Source organism: Colossoma macropomum, unplaced genomic scaffold, assembly GCF_904425465.1.
Source record: "Colossoma macropomum unplaced genomic scaffold, Colossoma_macropomum, whole genome shotgun sequence".
Classification (NCBI taxonomy): Eukaryota; Metazoa; Chordata; class Actinopteri; order Characiformes; family Serrasalmidae; genus Colossoma; species Colossoma macropomum.
Window position 1 is genome coordinate 20,486,879 of NW_023494786.1, and position 19,411 is coordinate 20,506,289.

Below are 19,411 nucleotides of genomic sequence, written 5' to 3' on the forward strand. Positions count from 1 at the left end.
ATTTTTCCTTGTATTTGTGACTAAATTGTATATAACACTACACTTTGATACTCTGGAACACAAGTCTAAGAGACTGTGCTGCTAAGGGTGCATTGTTAAAGATTTGACAGTGAAGGCAGATGCTACGTTCACGAAAACTGGGAACTCTGAATTTTTGAAGTTCTTTAGAAGCTTTTACACTGGATAAGAAAGTGGTTTGGTTAGTTCTTCATTTATTTTTAACATGGACACAGGCTGCAGCAATTTGCCATTAATATGGGGCCAAAAATTAGATACATGCACTTTGGTCAAAAATCCTGCACAGTCTGACTTCAACTTCAGATTATTCAACTATTCCCACATAGTCAGAAATATAATGCACAAGTAGTTATTATTACTTCTTATTCTAAGGCTGCTGCCACATCATAGTGAAGTAAGAGAATTGCATCTCAGAGAAGTTGGAGCTCTTGAGAAACTGACTTTCTGAGTGGGAAGCACAAGTTGGAGAGGCAATTTTAAATGAATTTTTCCCACTTGGACGTCAGAAACTTTGCAGTTCATGAACATAGCAAGAGATAGCTTGACTGGTTCTGGCACAGCTTTTTGGCTAACAAGGCTAACTACTCTAGATGATGTTACTTAGGTAGCCTTCATTAACCTTCACAGTTAACCAACATTATCTCTTACCAATACTCGAATATCACAAATTGCAGGAATGCACATTCCTATAATGAACTATAAACACTGGGAAAGTCTAGAGACAAGAGTTTACCCATGTTAAACATTTAACCTGTCATGTTGTTCTGGCATTTTAGTAAGGTACATATAATTCATATAATCTGACGTGATTTGAGATGAAAAGATTTTATTAGAGATGCAATTGTGGGATGTTTTGTACCTGCATCGAGTTGGGCCGGTCATTGAAAGGCACAGGCTCAGTGAAGAATTCTGCGTTGTGGTCCAGTCTGCCATGGCCTCCATACTGAACCTCATCAGAGTCCAGCTTGATTTTGTATCTGCAGCAGAGCTGGGTTAAGGAACTCAAGTGTAAAAGCTTAGAGAGAGAACGCAAAAAGTGAGGCATTACATTACAATGAGCTGCTACATTACTCAGTAGCAAACTGTCGCTGTAAGAACTAGGCCTTCAGTTTGGAACATCAATGTCAAAAACAAACAAACAAACACCTCATGATGCTCATGGAATTTATTATCACCAAGTTAATGGTGATTCAACATATTTTGGCCTTCTAGACTAATCATGGACATCTAAAGTGTGTCAAAGACATTTATGTTTTATTCAGAGCATGTAACAGTTTTAATTTATCTTGCAGCAGAGTTACAGTGACTCAGTAAAGAGCCCTGGAACTCACTGGTCAGGTTACCTCTCATACTTGCAGTCAGTGAAATATCTAGGAAGGCCCTGAGTGACATTTTCCCTCATGAAATTAATCCCACCCTTTGGAAATCAAAACATGAACCCACAGTTCCTCAGGCCTTCAGTTCAGCTCCTGAAATGCTAAGCAATTAAAGAGCCTGCATTTCTGTGTCTACGTAGATACAGCAAAGAAAAAAATCCTGATTCGAAAATTTTCCATTGGATGTTCCAAGAATTTAACCCTTTTATTTCTAGCCAAACCTTAACAATGAAATAGGAGTATTACTACAGCACTTGTAGAGTTTAAATGCAACAAGCATGATGCATATATTAAGAAAACAGACTAAAAGTTACAGACATGTATTTTGTTTTCATTCACAGAAATCATTAGGCCTTCTCTGAAGGACTAGAAGGCCCTGAAGGTTCCCCTCTGGTACTTTACAGGATGCTACATTATTAAAGTCCAAGTAAGTACTCACTGTGCCTGCATGTGCACTGAAAATCCATAGGATTTTCCTTTTCTAAAGCAGTTCTCTCCATCATTTCCCAAAACACTGCTGCGAGATCAAGTTCAAGGTTACACATTAAGGGTGAATGAATGACACATGAAAAAAGACATTTAGAGCTTAAAAATAAACTAAAAACGAAGAGCCTTTGTTTTGGAACTCTCTAGAAGTGCATTAATTGTCCACTCTCAGGAGAAGTCATCATTCTCTTCAGAATGCAGTAGTGCTGTACAGCATATCAGCAGCTGTGATTGTGCAGAACTCCTGGGAGGCAACCACACACACACGCACACACACACACACACGACACATAAACATGCACACCAAAACCGATGAGACACCACACAGCCAATTCCAGGCAGAATTATTTATCCATTTCAATATATTAATAATGTATTCCATCAAAAACTGTTTCAAACAACACCAAACACACATACACAATCTGTCTGTGCTACACTGACTAAATTAAATATTAAAAAAAGTAATTGCCCAGACTCATGACCGGAATAAAAAAAAAAAATCTTAGACACAGAAAAATAAGACTATGAAAGAATAAAGCCGTGATGCCGTGGAGAAAACTGGAAATCAGTTTCATTGGGAAATCACTTGATGTTCTGGAGAACTTTCTCCAGCATTGAAGTCGGAACTGAAAGAACTGAGTTTTTCCACGTCAAAGCTGGCAACACTAGACAAGCCGTCTAAGTTTCAAAGCTATGCAGAGATAATGCTGAATAAAGCTGACGTGTTAGATATTAAATTATAAATCATAGGCCTAATTATTTGGAAAAACAGTTGATGTGCTTGAGAACACGATGCAGCAGTTCTGGTCTAATCTGTTCTTTTGCTCCATTTTTAACACCACAAGCTGCCTACTCATAATTTAATATGATCTAGTGCTGTCAATGTTGGCAATCATGTCTAAATTAAAGAGCCTGTATCCTACTTTTGATTTATTTATTTTCCCGGAGGCCCATTTGTGACGTTTGTGTTTTGTGGTTTTATATATCAGACGCTGTCCAACTTTACATAATCATTTTCCAACCTCATTATCTTTTAGGCTGGGGGTCGGCAACATGTGGCTCCAGAGCCACGTTCGGCTTTTTCACTGTCCTGTTGTGGCTCCACAGCAGAATTAGATTTTTAGGTAAAAATAACATTGTTTTCCTGTGCAGTACAATAAAGCTCTGCAAATCGTTCTAACACAATCTCAACAATAAATGGTCTTAAACGGAGTTAATGTAGCCTATTACTGCTTATTCACCCTTTAGCCCTGAAGGTTGGCACACACACAGCACACAGCAACATGGATAACAGTCTCGCCTAACTAGTAGCTAACGAAAAGGTAAAGAGAAAGATTTAAGATGAACATTGGTAATTTGGAGACGAATGGACTTATTTGCATTTACAAGTACTCCAGCTGGTTTCCTGATGCGTATCTGAATTAAGAAACTGTCAAACACTAAAAAAGTCGCAAAGCTTAAGTCAGCCTTTCGTTCGCCAGCTTCTTGTTCGAATTGTCCCGTTCCAGCTTAAATTGTGCAGCAGTTACATTCTGGCGTCTCAGACACCATTTAAGGTGGAATGGGAAAATTCAAACAAGAAGCTGGTGAATAAGAAGATGACTACAGCCATGTACAAAAATCGAATGTTGAGAGACATTTTACAAGAAACTATTCTATTTTTGAGGAAAAGTTACCTGCCAGAGATGCAAGAAATGTGGCTATATTTGAGCTAAAGCTTCAAAGTACAAAGTAAGTCTAATACTAGTACATTAGCACATACTGAGACATATTTACATATTACATTTAAAATTTTACTTCAATAAAATGAGTATAAAATGTTGTAGCTCTCAGGGTGGTTTGACTTTTGTTGAAAGGACAAAATGGCTTATCTCAACATTTGGGTTGCTGACCCCTGCTTTTAGCTGTTTTTGTTACTGTGCCTGACCTACGCAAATGTGCTCTATTCTTATTGGCCACCCTGGAAAGTGCCTTGTTCAAAAAGCAGTTCTGGCTGAAACACTACTTATAACTTCCAACATGAATGGGTGAGGCTAAACTGCTGTAGGCTGAACAGGCAAATATATGAGGATGCACCTTTTTTAATGACATCACAAAAACAAACATTTAAAATGTACTATATTTGCTTAGTTTTCACACATGGAATGTAAGGACTTGGCGGTGAATAGTGTGTTTACATACACACATTAAACTCCTACTTGTTACATGTGTTTTCATTATATGGGCCCTTTAAGTAACAGGGCCAATATGTGCTTTCATATGACTAGATCAGGTACATTTGTGCGTCATGAGAAAAGAACTCTATTCCTGTGACTCGCAGAGGGAAAAAGGGCATCTGCTGCGCTCTGATGAGTCTCTGTTTCTCGCCTTATTTCTCCCCCCTGTTTACCTCTGTCTCTCAGAGGTTTAAACAGTTGTGCATTGTAACAAACACGCAGACAGGCGTCTAATTGGCTGCTTGAATAATCACCTCCTTTCCCCATGGGCGAGCGCAGGGGTCTTGGTGTGATCCTCAAAAAGCCTCTCTCCCACTCTGCCCCGGAGCTGGAGAGCGCTCGCCTTTTACTGCCTGCTTGTCGGCTTTGATAGCAATGATTAAAAGCGAAGTGTTGCTCTGTGCATTGTTTCAGCGAAGGACAAGAGACAGAGAGAGAGAGAGAGAGAGAGAGAGAGAGAGAAAGAGAAAAAACACCCTTCCATTCCCATCAAGCTCCTGTTTGCACTGAATTCTCTTACTGACAGAGCAAACATCCTTTGTTTGGATATTTTGGGCTTATTGTCAGAGAGAGAGCGAGAGAGAGAGACAGAGAGAGAGAGAGAGAGAGAGAGAGAGAGAGAGAGAGAGAGAGAGAGAGAGAGAGGGAGGAACAATCCAATATGCTAGACTGCTCTTTTTCTGGAATAAATAATTTGGTACTTCATTTGATTTGTTCACTCAAATATCACCATGAATAACAATATGGCACAGGGCATGCTCCAGTACTTCTGCAAGCTGTTACATCTCATACAGTGTAGTCTGCTGCCAGAGCGGAGTTTAAGCTTCCCAAATCACCAGAACATTTTACAGTTAATTCACTGTTAACCCCTTAAATCCTAGACTTTGTTTTCAGTTGTTGAGTTACTGAGTTATTGAGATGCATTATCATTACAGTAACCATAACTTATGAAAATATTGTTGCTATTATTATAGGATCGACTATGAACTATTATTATTATCAACATAGAAACTACTATGCATGTGCCCTGTATATATATATATATATATATATATATATATATATATATATATATATATATATATATATATATATATACACACACACACACACACACACACACACACACACACCCCTCATGATAACTAACCTTTTATCCTTTTATCAAGGTTCATATTATAATTTTGTCATCATGAAGTACATTCTGAATATAATTTTTTAAAACAGCTGTACACATTTGCAATATTTAAAATAATCATTAAAAAAGGACCAATCCAATTCCTTAGATTTTATGATCTGTTTCTCTTTGCTGTTACTGTAGCTAGTGCACTCTTAAAAAAGAAGGTTCTTCAAGGGTTCTTTAGTAGAAAAAATGGTTCTATATAGAACCATGAACACTCAAAAAATCCTTTGCATGATCAAAGGGTTCTTTGCATTGTGAAAGGTTTCTTTAGACTGATGGAAAATTTGCTGTAGATGGTGCTGTATAGAACCTTTTTGAAAACAGTTCTATATAGCACCAAAAAGGGTTCCACTATTGTTACAAACCGAAGAACCTTTTTTTGGTACTATATAGAACACTTTTTGCTAAGAGTGTAGGCTATCCATCTATGTAACTGAACGGCAGTACCATTTCAAATGCGAGGCACACCATATCTCATTCTCAAAAAGAAACAGGATGCACTTCTTAGGGGGCAGATGAACAAATCTGATTGACACGTATGTAAAAGCAAGACAGCAATTAGAGAGAATACGAAAGACAGACGACCCATAAACATGCAAACGCTGACAAGTAATAATCAAAAGAAAACTGCTCTCAGACTCCCAGCACTGATCAGGTTCTCAGAGTGCCACAGCACTCCATTCTTTCTGATGTTACTAACGACATTAAACCAGGAACAGAACCACAGCCAGTGATATTAGATAATGTGGCTTAAAAGTTATATAATGGAAGGCAACTGTTAGCTCATCAGCAGCCAAGATGCTTGTTAAATAAAACTAAGTTCTCAAAGAAGGTTAAGTTCGGTATGGTTTTTCTCCATGCTTTCTACAAGCTCCACTTAGAGCACATGTGTCAGGCTCCAGTCCTCGTGGGCCAAAACGCTGCAGACTTCAGCCCAATGTCTCAATAAATACACCTGATTCGGCTCATCAGCTAACTGACAAGGCCTTCATGAACTGAATTCAGAGCGTTAGATAAGGGTAAACAAGGGTAATCTCTGCAGCACTTTGACCCAGAAGGTCTCCAGTTTGACATGTCTGAATTAGAGAAAGGACTATCACATGATCAGAGCATGCTGGTATGGCAGGAGCTTGTGAAAGCAGAGCTGCCCTGCATGTCTAAAAAACTCCAGTGAAATATTATTGTGCATGTTTAATATTGCAGTATGTCAAATTACTTTAGAACTGGTATGTGTCTAGTAACTACTAAGAATTGCAATGCAAAGATGCCAAGTTCATGAAGAAAAAAAATATTTTAGGATAAATGACCAATAGCAAATGGTTCAGAATTACGAAAAGGCATATTTCATTAAATTATTAAAGGTTGAAATGCTGGAGATATGACAAAGATTTTAACATCAATGTTATTTGGTTAATGCACAAGTCCTCATACAAGCCCTTACAGTTTAAGAGTTTCTTTATTTAATATCCGCACAGTGCTTAGTGTCATTTGGCTAAATTCTTCAAATGTAGCTTTGTGGTTATTCACTTTAGGACATTATGGGCTTTGAGTGAAATATTTCTTAATAACAAATTATTCAGAGCCTCTATACTCTTATCTTTGTGTTGCCTCACTGGCTGTTGGTCAGGGCATTCAGAGCTCTATGAATTTTTCACCCTTCTTTGGTATTTTAGGGAAATCAGTGCTGAAGTTGGTGCTCACAGCTTTAAAAATCCCTGATTATTCATCCTCATCCTTAAATCCCCTCACAGACGCACCCCCAAGGTCCCCCTGACCACAGAAGGAACATGATGCCGCCGGGACTTGAACTTGAAATCATTTCTGTAGAGCGTTCTGCCGCACAGCTAAGAAGTGCTTCTACAGAGTGTGCCCTTAAAGGATGAAATCTATTTTGAACTTTCTGTGAATTCATATAAAATGTTATAATACTACTCACTAAACAGTGTCACTGAACAAACATTACAGGCATCTGGGACCGAATCTTAAAACCCTACAGAAGTAGTAGTTCAGTTTTACACAGTTTTCCCCTTAGCCCACGTGTAGTTCTTCAGCTGCTTTAGTTTTGTGCTGGAGCAACCAGGCTAATGTAGCTAACCAGCAATGGAAGCATATACAATATATGGACAAAAGTATTGGGACAAACCTCTTAATTGTTAAATTCAGGTGTTTCATTCAGTCTCATTACCACAGGTGTGTAAAATCAAGCACCTAACCATGCAGTCTGACTTTACAAACATTTGTGAAAGAATGGGTCGTTCTAAAGAGCTCAGTGAATTCAAGTATGGTACTGTAATAGGACGCTGCAAAAGTCAGTTTGCAAAATTCCACAATCAGCTGTGAGTGGTATTATTGAGTAGTGGAAAAGTGTTTAGGAACCACAGCAACTCAGCCATGACAAGACAGACCATGTAAAGTTATAGAGCAGGTCGCCAAGTGCTGAGATGCATAGTGCATAAAAGTCACCCACGCTGTGCTGAATCTATAACTGCAGTTCCAAACCTCCTCTGGCATTAACTTCAGCACAAAAACTGCACCAGGAGCCTCAAGGCATGGGTTTCCATGGCTGAGCAGCTACATGCAAGCCTTACAAGCACAATGGCAAGCGTCAAAAGGAGTGGTGTAAAGCACACCGCCACTGAACTCTGGTATTCTGTGGAGTGACTAATCATACTTCTCTGTCCTCCAGTCTGATGGACGAGTCTGGGTTTGGTGAATACCAGGAGAACGTTACCTGCCTGACTGCATTGTGCCAACTGTAAAGTTAGGTGGAGGAGGGATAATGCTATGGGGTTGTTTTAGGTCCAGTGAAGGGAAATCTTAGTGCTTCAGCAGACCAAGACATTTGGACAACTGTATGCTCACAACTTTGTGGGAACAGTTTGGGGAAGCCCCTTTTCTGTTCCAGCATGACTGAGCCCCAGCGCACAAAGCAAGGTCCACAAGGTCCATAAAGGCATAGTTGGATGAGTTTGGTGTAGAAGAACTTGACTAACCTGCACAGAGCCCTGACCTCAACCACATCAAAGACCTTTGGGATGAACTGTAATGGAGATTGCGAGCCAGACCCTCTCATCCAGCATCAGTGTCTGACCTCACAAATACTCTTCTGGATAAATGGGCAAAAATTCCCACAGACACACTTCAAAAAGTTGTAGAAAGCTTCCCAGAAGAGTGGAATCTGTTATAGCTGCAAAGGGGGAACCAACTCCATATAAATGCTTATGGATTTAGAATGGGATGTCATAAAAGCTACTGTAGATGTAATGTGTAGGTGTCCCAATACTTTTGTCCATATAGTGTACCTTAACATGTATACCTAAATCATCACAAACTTGCTTCAAGCTGCATTGTTAGGTTACTTCTAGAATCGTATAGAAAACTGTTATTTATAAAATTCAGCATCAAAAGGCTTTAAAAAAAGCATTTTAATTCAGGCTTAAAAATAGCTGCTATTAGTGTTTTTAGCTATGCAATGAGTTTTGTCCATTTTTTAATAGATAACAGTATGTTATACAGTATCACATTTGACTACATAAGCAAATCTTTGAGCTGCTGTTTGTCTGAGATGCAGTTTGAGGCACGTCTGTGATGATTTTGGAATGCAACTTGCATGATGTTTACTAGTGGGCTATAAGCTACTATTAATAAACCGACCACATAAGCCATAGCTCCAGAGCAAAAATTAAGAAACAAACTTCCAACAGTAAATATTTCTTGGCCGATGAACTACAGGGTAAGAGGAAAACTGCTTTACAATCTCTGACAAGCAGCGTTGCGCAAAAGTCAGAGACCACCCTTTCATTTATTTAATTTCCAAACAAATCAGGTATTAAATACAAATTATTCATTTATCAGAAAAAATAACATGTAACAGAAAATTACACAGAAAACTACATATAACAGCATTTAGTGTGTCCACCTTTTGGGAGAATTGCTGATGAAAGCTTTGAGTACTGTTTATCCGATTGTGACAGTTTTGGTGGTCCACCAGATCTTGACAGTTGTGAGTCCCACTGTCTCTATATCAAATAATTTTTTTTAAATCTTGCTTTAGAAACTGTTTTTTTCCCCCAATTATTTTCTGTTGTCCTTTTCCCTTCCTTATGCAAATGGTTTATCTTCTCTCTCTTCAGAAATACCACTTGGAAAATGAATGACTTATACTTAATGGCTGTTTTGACTGAAAATTAGAAATAAAGAAAGGGTGGTCTCTGACTTTTGCACAGGACTGTATTTCTAAACACATCATCAAGCATTACATGATTCTAAACTAGTACTTTTATTGCTGAGATAGACATGTAAATTATTCACATTCACACGTCGAGTCCAAGAACATGTTGACCGCAAGAACGTGATAAATGTCTATGCCTCCTTTTAAAGAGAGTCAAGAAATATCCGATTTAGCTTCCTTTGACTGATAACAGCATTAGTGATGGCTGTTAAGAGCATTTGATGTTGCAGCTATAGAGGAGAGAGCCAGACGTGAAGAGGGAAAATGCTGGCTTGCAGAACATCAGCTTTGCTCTCTGTGGATTCATACAGACATGCCAGCTGAGACCCAAGAAAACAACTGTGCTGAGTGAGGAAGAGAGCACGAGAGAGAGAGATAAGAACCTTGAGATATATGAGTCCATGAAAATGAAGCATCTTGCATTGATCAATATCACCCGTTCCCATTAGCTCAGCTGCGTCACCATGTCTTCCATGACCAAAACACCTGCAATGGTATGTATGCCAATGTGAGCGAGTGCGTTCAGCTGGAACACATAAAAAATAAATAAATTAAAAACAAGATTTCAAATGTTTCAGTGTTCACTGATGAACACATCTGTGCTACAGCCGTAGTGTTCCAGCTCAGAATTGGCAGTTCAAGGCTTTTGGCAATTATGTTTTTGTTAGCACTTACAGATGCACGGCTCTGCAGCCAGACAGGCCATGCAGAGCCACCTGTGAAATACTGCAATCAATGGAGGCTTACTGAAGAAAGGGAGGACCTCGGGAATAGAATCTATTTGTTCTGGCGAGCTAGGGCAAAGCCAGGGAGGAGGCTGCGAGCACGGCCATTCTGAAGCACTGAAGAACTGAAAAAAAAAGCTTCCCATGATGGTAACTGCAGGTCACGCTGACGTCCCGAACATTTCCCACTGGGTGCATTATGAGTAATGGTAGCCTAAGTGAAGAGGTAACGACAGGCCTTGAGTTTGAGCCATCTTGAATCCCATAAAGATGATATTTCCTTGCTGAAAGGAGTGGAAGGGAAGCTGATTGGTGATAACTACCAGCCCTGTGCAACAGCATCTGAAAAGCCACTAAAATCCCCCTCATCTGATCAGTTACATTCATCCTTCAAATGATGACCTCAACCTAGCATAGCTATCAGCAAAATAGCAAGGATAGCCATATTCTGACAAAGAATATTGTTCCAGTCTGCCATTTCTTAGGTATGTTATTGATGCTCAGTTGCCTCAGTGAACATAAGTGAACTTGCATGTGGTTCTAAAATGAAAATTACTTTGCTTTACATTGGGTTGAAGTAATGAAATGTCATACAATGCTACATCAGTAACTATTAAGGTATTCGCTTCTCAAAAGACATGAAATATATCTATGTAAAAGCAATACACACACTCTTATACAGCTTTGTGCAAAAGTCAAAGATCATTTTTCATTTATTTCCATTCAAAATGGCCAGTACAAGTTTGTTTTTCAACATTAGAAAAAAAGGAGCAAATTTTTTAACACTAAATTACACTTAAGTCTCAACAAGTAAATATAATGTCATTTTTTCAATATTTAGCGCATTTTGCTTTTATTACGGTTTTCATTCTTTTTGGGAGACTTGCTTTAAGTTTTTCAAACAAACATATTTTCCACTCATTACTTTTCTCAGTAATTCAGAGTTAAATTGTCTTCTCACAGTGGAAGGATGGACAGAAACGCGTGGATTTTCTCCTTTCTCTCAAAAATTAAAGCTTTAAGCACTGTTTAGTTGATAGTGACAGATTTGGTGGTCTACCAGGTCTTGCACTGTTGTAAGGGGTCTCATATTCTCTGGATCTTTTAATAATTTTTGAAACTATGTTTTGAAAACTTTCCCCTTCCTTATGCAAGTGGATTATTTATTAGCTAATCTCCTAAGAAACATCACTGTAAAATGAATAACTTGTACTTAATGGCTGTTTAAACTGGAAATGAAATAAATGAACAGTGTTCTCTGACTTTTGTACAGTAATGTATACAACAAACAGCCTCCCCAGTACTGGTTAATGAACTGTCACAGAGTCAATGTCATGACTCTTATAGCCTTTCTTATGCTTCTTAAGCCTCTGTGGTGGATTTTCATCAAATTGATTACATTGTTATTCATAAGACAGTCAGACAACTGTTTGCTGTTGTGAGACGTGTTGCTGATGTTTTGCCCGAGGGTCTGGTTGTTATATATTCAGGGAGGAGCTGCTGATATGGCTGAATTATTCGGAGTGGCGTGCAGGTAAATGTACCTGACAGATAATAAGAGAGGGATGACCTGACACTGCCGCAGCAGCCTGCTGCCATGCTGTCCTATCAAAAGCACATCAGTCTTGACAGCTAGTGCTTTCATGCCGATATCCAACTGGGAATTACAAGTCTCCAATCAGCTGGATGTATTGAAGCACCTGAAGAACGCACCCATTGACAGAGGAAGAGAAAGAGGGAAAGAAAGAAAAATAATACAAAAAAAGAAGGTCTGAGCGCCTGTCAAAAGCTGATGTCAACAGAATTTTAATGGCTGCTCTTTATAGCGGAGCACTTAACTCAGGGGAAACACTCGCATTCTTTTCTTTTCAAACTTCTTTTTTTCTGAATGGAGGAAGTTTGAAAGCCAAGAATGGTGCTCATCCTGCTGGAGTTACACAAGAGGGGTTATATGAGGTGGTACAGTCAGCTGGCTGCGTCTGTTTTCCAGAAACTTTCTACCTGTTATGGCTGGAGTGAACAAAAAAAAAACTACATAAACTCAAGCAAATAAAAACAGATAAACGTGAATCAAGCTGCATGCTTAACACAAAATTTTCCAGACAAATGAATAAATAATAACAATAATAATAACAATAATAATAAGTATACAGACTGTACTATTTAACAAACATCTTATACAACATTTTTAAACTGCCATAGCTTTCGTGAACAAATGGTTTAAACTGCCAAGGTCACTGATGGAAAAAGCATGTGAACGTCTTGGATAATGACCCCTTTCAAAGAGGGTAATTGGAGTCACTTCAATCAATTCAGGTATGGATTTGACCTGCCCTGCATTATAAAAAACAAACACAATTTTGGTTACCTGCTCTTTGCAACAGATTTCTGTTCAAGTGCAGCAAGGGGCAATCAAAGGGGATTTCAGAGGGCCTCACGAGCAAAGTTCATAAGACTGGCAATGGTTACTGAAGGATTTCCAAAGACTTGCACCTTCATCAGGCAGCTTATAATGAAATTCAACACCAAGGCTCTCCTAGGAGCAGGTGCCCTACAAAAGTCAGAGCAAGAGCACAAAGTAGAATCCCGAAACAAGTAAAACCGAACCCAAACGGTGACAGCTGCAGGCATCTCTTGCACTTGGTAACGGCTGCGTTCACCAGTCTACCAGAAGAACAGAAGCTTATCACAGAGGTTTGCTAGAGACCACTCAATTGCACCAAGGCACTCCTGGGAAAATGTCCTGTAGACAAAAGTTCAGGCGAAATTTGAATTGTTTGGTAAATCTACCCAATTACGTCTCGTAATAACTAGGATTGTACTGATTCAACTTTTTCTCTCCTGATATTGATACTGATCAGACAACTGGTGAACACCTAGTACTGATCCAACACTGGTACTCAGTGGACGCACTTGTTTTGTAGTAGCAAAGAACAGAAACAAATATACAGTAGATGCGGTGTAGTGGAGACAGAGTCATTTAACAACATTCTCTTTAGGATTGTGTGTTTTTTTTTTTATTACATTATTCAAGAAGTATAACAAGACCAAAACCCCAGCCCAGTGAAGCATTGTGGAGTAGCTGTCAAGGTATGAGACTGCGTTAAGTGTGATCAAGGCCTGGACAGTCTGTAATAAGCTTTATCAGGGAATTCTAAAACCGACTGTGAGGTTATCTATTTGTCATCTAAAATCACAAACATTGTCATGTTGGTTCATGTAACATGAGAAATGATACAACAAACAGGTGCAGCTCACACAGGTAGCACAGGTGTAGCAACCCAAATGGATAAAAATCCATATTTTTAACAAGTAAACTCAGAACACTGCCATGAACTGCTTTCAAGCTGGACATCCCAAAACTATACTTGAACTGAATCTGTTTTGTATAGAGGAATGGGCCAAAGTACCTCCTAACCTCTGCTCTGGTCTCACAGACAGCACATGAAGAAAGCATCTCAGTGAGGTCAATTCAAATAAACATGTTCCTCTGGTTAAATACAGGGGTTCACATTCCAGTTGTAGCTTTGACTGCTCTATTCACGATCTTGACTGATTCATCCATGACCTTGATTGTGCAATGAAGACATGGCATTATAAAATGGCCGTGTGCACTTTGTTTAAATAAAACCACCTGTATGTATTACTATGACATAGATTAAGATCAGATCACACTACAGGAGCCATTCATGTAGAAATCCAGATAATTCCAAAGCAATCAAAACTGATAACAGACAACTAATTCAAAACTTAGCATCTTGCGCTGAAAACTTATTATTAAAAATCATGAAAGTAAAACTGACCTAAAAATGACCATGAAGCCAGGTATCGGGTAAGGTATCAGGTCAAGGTTTTACACACAAGTAAAATAAAATCATTCCGTGAATACCGAAGATCTCACATTTGATGTTCCAAGGGCAAAAAAAAATGTTTCATCATGTTTTCTTAGACTTCAATAAACAATCAATGATTTGAAACCTGTTTTACTCACCAGAGCTTTAAGCAGGCTAGCAGTGTTGGATCCAGAGTCATACACAAAGCTCAGGCTGTCAGCAGACACTCCAAAAGTTCAGTCACTTCCAAAACTACCATCCAGTTCATAGACCTGGGCTGCGAAGTCTCTCTGAGCCACTCTTGCTCTCTGTAAATGGCCAATATCAGCAGATGCAATCTATCTAGCACCCTCTTCCTTTTTATGGCAGCAGCGACAGCCCTTTCCACCTACACATGCACTTCTGAAATCAATCCAAAGACACAAGACTGCATGACTTTGCTCTGCGCCCTGGCACTCTCTAATAGAAGTTTGCGTGTATGTGTGCATTTCTGTGTGTATGTGTGTGTGTGAAAGGCTGAGGTTTAATGAAAAAGCACTCTGGACTCGCTGGGCCGGCCTTGTTTACCTCCTCCGAGTCAGAGTGGCACTTTCATCTGTCTTCTGCTCTAATTGGATCCTCTGCTCCTGCTCGCCTTCACAGAGCAGTGTCACCATGCTCACGGCAGCACGTTTTAACTTTATACACGCACACATGAATACAAACTCACTGCAAAGCCCTGAATTTCCCACTGTGTGCGTTTTCTTCTCGCTCTCATAATCACAGCTATTGAATGTGGCCTCTATGCTCTTTGCATTTCCTCCATGTCATTTCTAGCACACATATCTCTTTTAAGCTCAAACAGCTAAGGAAGCCACTGAGACTCGCTGCCACTCAGGCTAAATGCAAATCTACACAGCTCCCAGGCAGAACACAGAAAAGGCATGGCAAACTCTTCCAAAGTCCAAAGTTCAAGCTTTTAATAGTGGCATCTACAATTGGGGAGTTTTCCTTACGGCGTCAACATAAGAAAACCGCAAAGGAGCCCTCCAGCCACTCTTTGGGCTACGTATAGACAGCAAGCTTTATTGTCTAAAATCAGGTAAGCCTTTTGCATTTCGTTTTATCTGGTTGTACCTGTGGGTTTAGTTAAGCTATCAGTGTGTGAACATTGGCCAAAAATAGTGACATTATACGAATGCAGCATAATCTGTTAAAAGGTGAAAAGATAATCTGCTTTGAATGACAACAACAAATAGCTTTTGTCAATGTTAACTTGACATCAACTTTGGCAAAAGCAGCCTTAAAGACAGCAAAATCAGAGTAAGCACTGGAATACGTCTGTATAAATGTTTATATAGATTCATGTCAGCTGTCATCAAATGTTTACATAGGTGTAATGTAGCATTATAAACACAGTCCTTAAGTGAACTGATACTAAAGTCATACAATATATGGTCTTCTTAACTAGGCCTCTGCCTTGAAAGTTATTCTTAACAGTGTTATAAATGGAACAAATATCTGACGCTTTAGTTTAAGGTTATTTACTTCATTAAATATCTTACGTCATCTCGGGAATACTGACATAAGCTGTTCATAAATAATTAAGTACTGCTTTTTATATTTGTTATTCAATGCTTATGCATTTGTTATGAAGTCCCTACACAGATAGCCTTCAAGTGTCACAATTGGTGCTAAAAAGATTACCTTGAACTATAACTATTTTACTTAAGCTAATTAAGTTTGCATCAAAACCGATCAGAGGACTGATGCATGGTATTATAACGAGACCTCAGCTTTCTAAGTTCCATTACCCGGAAATGATGCTTTTTAACAATGTTGTGAAAGAGTTGAATGAAAGAATGAAAAATGAAAGAGTTGTCCATTAATTTAGTTAGTAACACGTTACTGAAGGTCAGTCTTTTATGACAACTATCATAAACCTATAGAGACATTTTTAAAGGCTTAGTTTAAGGGCCCTTATGCCAACACAAAGTCATTTATGTAATAAAATATATTAGCTAATTTTGTGAATGTCAATATAAGCTTTTCATAAATATTAAATTACTGCTTTTTAAATAGATTATTCAGTGCTAATGCAAGTGTTAAAGCCCTCTGTAGGTAGTCTTCACATATAGTGTTATACAAACACATATGTTCACATACGTTCACTCAGGACACAGTCATTTAACCAGTACTGGTACCCAGTACTGGTTCCTGTATCCAGGAAATCTAATACTCAACGAATGCAACAGGTGATGGTTTAAGGATACTTTCCTGGTGGGCCCACTCCCACTCTGTAGCTGCTATAACTGTTCGTAGGGTGGAAGTTGAAGATGAAAATGACGTTAGCTCTCTCAAAAGTGATCACCTTGTCACCCTCATGCTTCGTGCTGACATAGGCCTGAGAAAACAGGAGAAAAGAGAACATATGTCAGACAAACTGGTAAGTATAGCAGGAATAAGGCTGTATACCTTTAAAAATAAGAGTGAGTTCTTTAAAGCAATGCCACAGAAGAGCCATTTTTGGTTCCCTAAAGAACCTCTCAGTGTATGATTCTTGAAATAGCATCTTTTGTAAATGAGATGTGCAAGTGGAGAAGCTTAAAGAAACTCCACATTATATGAACGTTCTATATCAGCTAAACCGAACAGGGCCATTAACAAAATATTCTGATACTGATACTGGATTTAGTAGAAATATTGACTTGCTATAGAAAGAAATCCTCACAGACAATGAGCTATTATAAGAGTTTACCCCTGCAATCCTGCCCTCCATCTTCGTCTCCTGCTTCTTCTGCAAGTCCAGAAGTGCAGCAAGCATTACCCAAATGGACAGGATAGAACTTTTCACAGTAATTCACATGACAAGGACGGCAAACAGAAGCAGAACATCATTCCACTTTAGTTGAACCTAAACTATATCCCAATGAATAAATGCCCAGTAGTGTAAACGACCAGTGGGGAACGGTTCATTACTGTGCATTTATATAATTTCTAGCTAAAGAGCCATTGAGTACAAGTTATTCATTTTTCATGAGATATTTCTGAGGAGATTAGATATGAAATAAGCCACTTCCATAAGGAAGTCAAAGGAAGATAAGTGAGCAACAGGAGTTTCCAAATCTGGAGTTCAAAAAATGATTGAAAGATACAGAGAAAATGGGACTCCTAACAACTGTGTGAGAACTCGTAGACCACCAAAACTGTCACCACCTGATAAACAGTACTTAAAGCTTTCATCTTTGAGAGAGAGGAGAAAATCAGGCTCCACTTTTGCTTCAGATCTGAACAAATCCACAGATGTTTCAGTCCACCCTTCTACTGTGGGAAGACAACTCAACACTATGGGTCTCAAAGGATGTGTGGGGGTCATTCTAGTATTCTTTCACCCTCCCCTATTCAGTCTCACCATGGCCTGTTCTTCATGCTATTAGCTCTATGTGATGATCTATAGCATTCGCCATGACTGAATAACAGCTGTGATGTTATTGGCTATAACACACCCAAAATATTGGAGTGATGTAAGGAATCTTTAACACTGACTTGTTAAAAGTGCATGTTTAAAAGTACTGGGAGAGTTGTGGATGCTGCTAACAGGCTCTCTGTGACTGGAATACATTTGGTCCACACTAGAGTAGGCTGAATAGATCAGCAGATAGTTGGCTACCTAACAGGGTTCTTCCAAAATATTTAAACACAGACTTTCATTTACAGTCTTTAATAAATGAGTTACTGTAATGGAACAACATACGAATATGTTATGCCAAGAATATGTTACTTGAATGCCTGTAGCTTGGAATAAATGCCATAAAATGTGAATAAACACTTAGTTTGGTGCCAACATAAAATGAAATTTTATGGAGTACTAGAGGAAATCAGCACGGTGCTAGTGGGTTTCTGCAGTAAACACTGCTTTGTGATGACAAGAGAGACAAATAGATAGATAGATAGATAAATAGATAGACAGATAGATAGATAGATAGATAGATAGATAGATAGATGCACAGTGCGATTGCTGTTGGTACGAATGACCTCCTGTACTGTTCCTTGCTAAAGCGAAGCTGACTGAGTCTGTTGCTGAAGGTGCTCTGCTGTCTAACCAGAATGTCATGGAGGTGGTGTGATGTATTGTTTAGGATAGCAGTGAGTTTATTAAGTGACCTCCTTTCAACCACCACCATCCAGTGATGCCACCTCCCCAGCAGACTGCTGCAAAGAAGACAGCACCCGCAACAACAGACTGGTAGAAGATCGCCAGCATCTTGGTGCACACATTAAAGGACCTGAGCCTTCTCAGAAAGTAGAGACTGCTCATCCCCTTCCTGTACACAGCCTCTGTGTTGGCCCTCCAGTCCAGTTTGTTGTCAAGATATTTGTAGGTGTCTACCAGCCCAACGTTCTGACCCATGATGGTAATGGGACTGATTGTGGTCTTCTTCCTCCTGAAGTCCACCACCATCTCCTTGGTCTTGGTCACACTGAAGATCAGGTGGTTCCTGGTACACCACTCAACAAAGCTTTCCACAAGGTTCCTATACTCTCCTTCCTACCTATCCCTAATGCAACCAACCACCACAGAGTCATCAGAAGATTTCTGAAGGTGGAAGTGGTCCGACCTGTATTGGAAGCCTGTGTGTACAGGGTGAAGAGGAAGGGGGAGAGCACAGTTCCCTGAGGTTCTCCAATGCTGCTGACCAGATGGTCTGACAGGCAGGTTCCTGACCACACATACTGGGGTCTTCCAGACAGGTAGTCCAAGACCCATGCAATTATGGACTTGTCCACTTGCACTGTCTCTGTCTTCTCCCCCAGCATGAGAGGCTGGATGTTACTGAATGAAAGTTATTCTCACTATGGTGTTGTTCTGGTTCAAATGGGAATGTGCCTTCTGCAGTAGGCAAATAACAGCATCGTCCACGCCAACCTGCTATTGGTAAGCAAACTGCAGGGGGTCCAGGAAAGAGCTGACCTGAGGTCTGAGATGTGGCAACACTAGTCTCTCCAGGACTTTCATGACATGGGATGTAAGGGCCACTGGTTTGTAGTCATTGAAAGAGGAGATAGAGGACTTCTCTGGAACAGGAACCAGGCAGGATGTTTTCCACAGCACTGGCACACGCCCTTGTTTAAGGCTCTGGTTGAAGAGATGCTGAAGAATCCCACATAGCTGAGAGGAACAAACCTTCAGGACTCTTGGGCTGATCCCATCCGGTCCAGCAGCTCAGCTCACTTTCAGCTTCTCCAGCTGTCTCTTTACCTGGCTGGTTGTCACCTCAAGGGGGGTGACTCTTCAGGCAATGGCTGCAAAGAGGGGGGGTGTGAACAGGGGTATGAGAGAGGTGTAGGTGGAGGGAGAGTGGG

The 19,411-nt window shown here is 39.6% G+C and overlaps 1 protein-coding gene across 1 annotated transcript in view; it reads right to left on the reverse strand.

Annotated features, from left to right (window-relative positions):
* gbe1b (glucan (1,4-alpha-), branching enzyme 1b) overlaps positions 1-19,411 on the reverse strand; it is a 136,433-nt gene that overhangs the window by 20,590 nt on the left and 96,432 nt on the right. Inside the window, exons 14-15 of the mRNA XM_036563470.1 lie at positions 16,321-16,451; positions 878-995 (exon numbers count right to left, since the gene is read on the reverse strand). Of these exons, the coding sequence (XP_036419363.1) occupies positions 878-995; positions 16,321-16,451 (249 nt within the window). The remainder of the gene's footprint in view (positions 1-877; positions 996-16,320; positions 16,452-19,411) is intronic.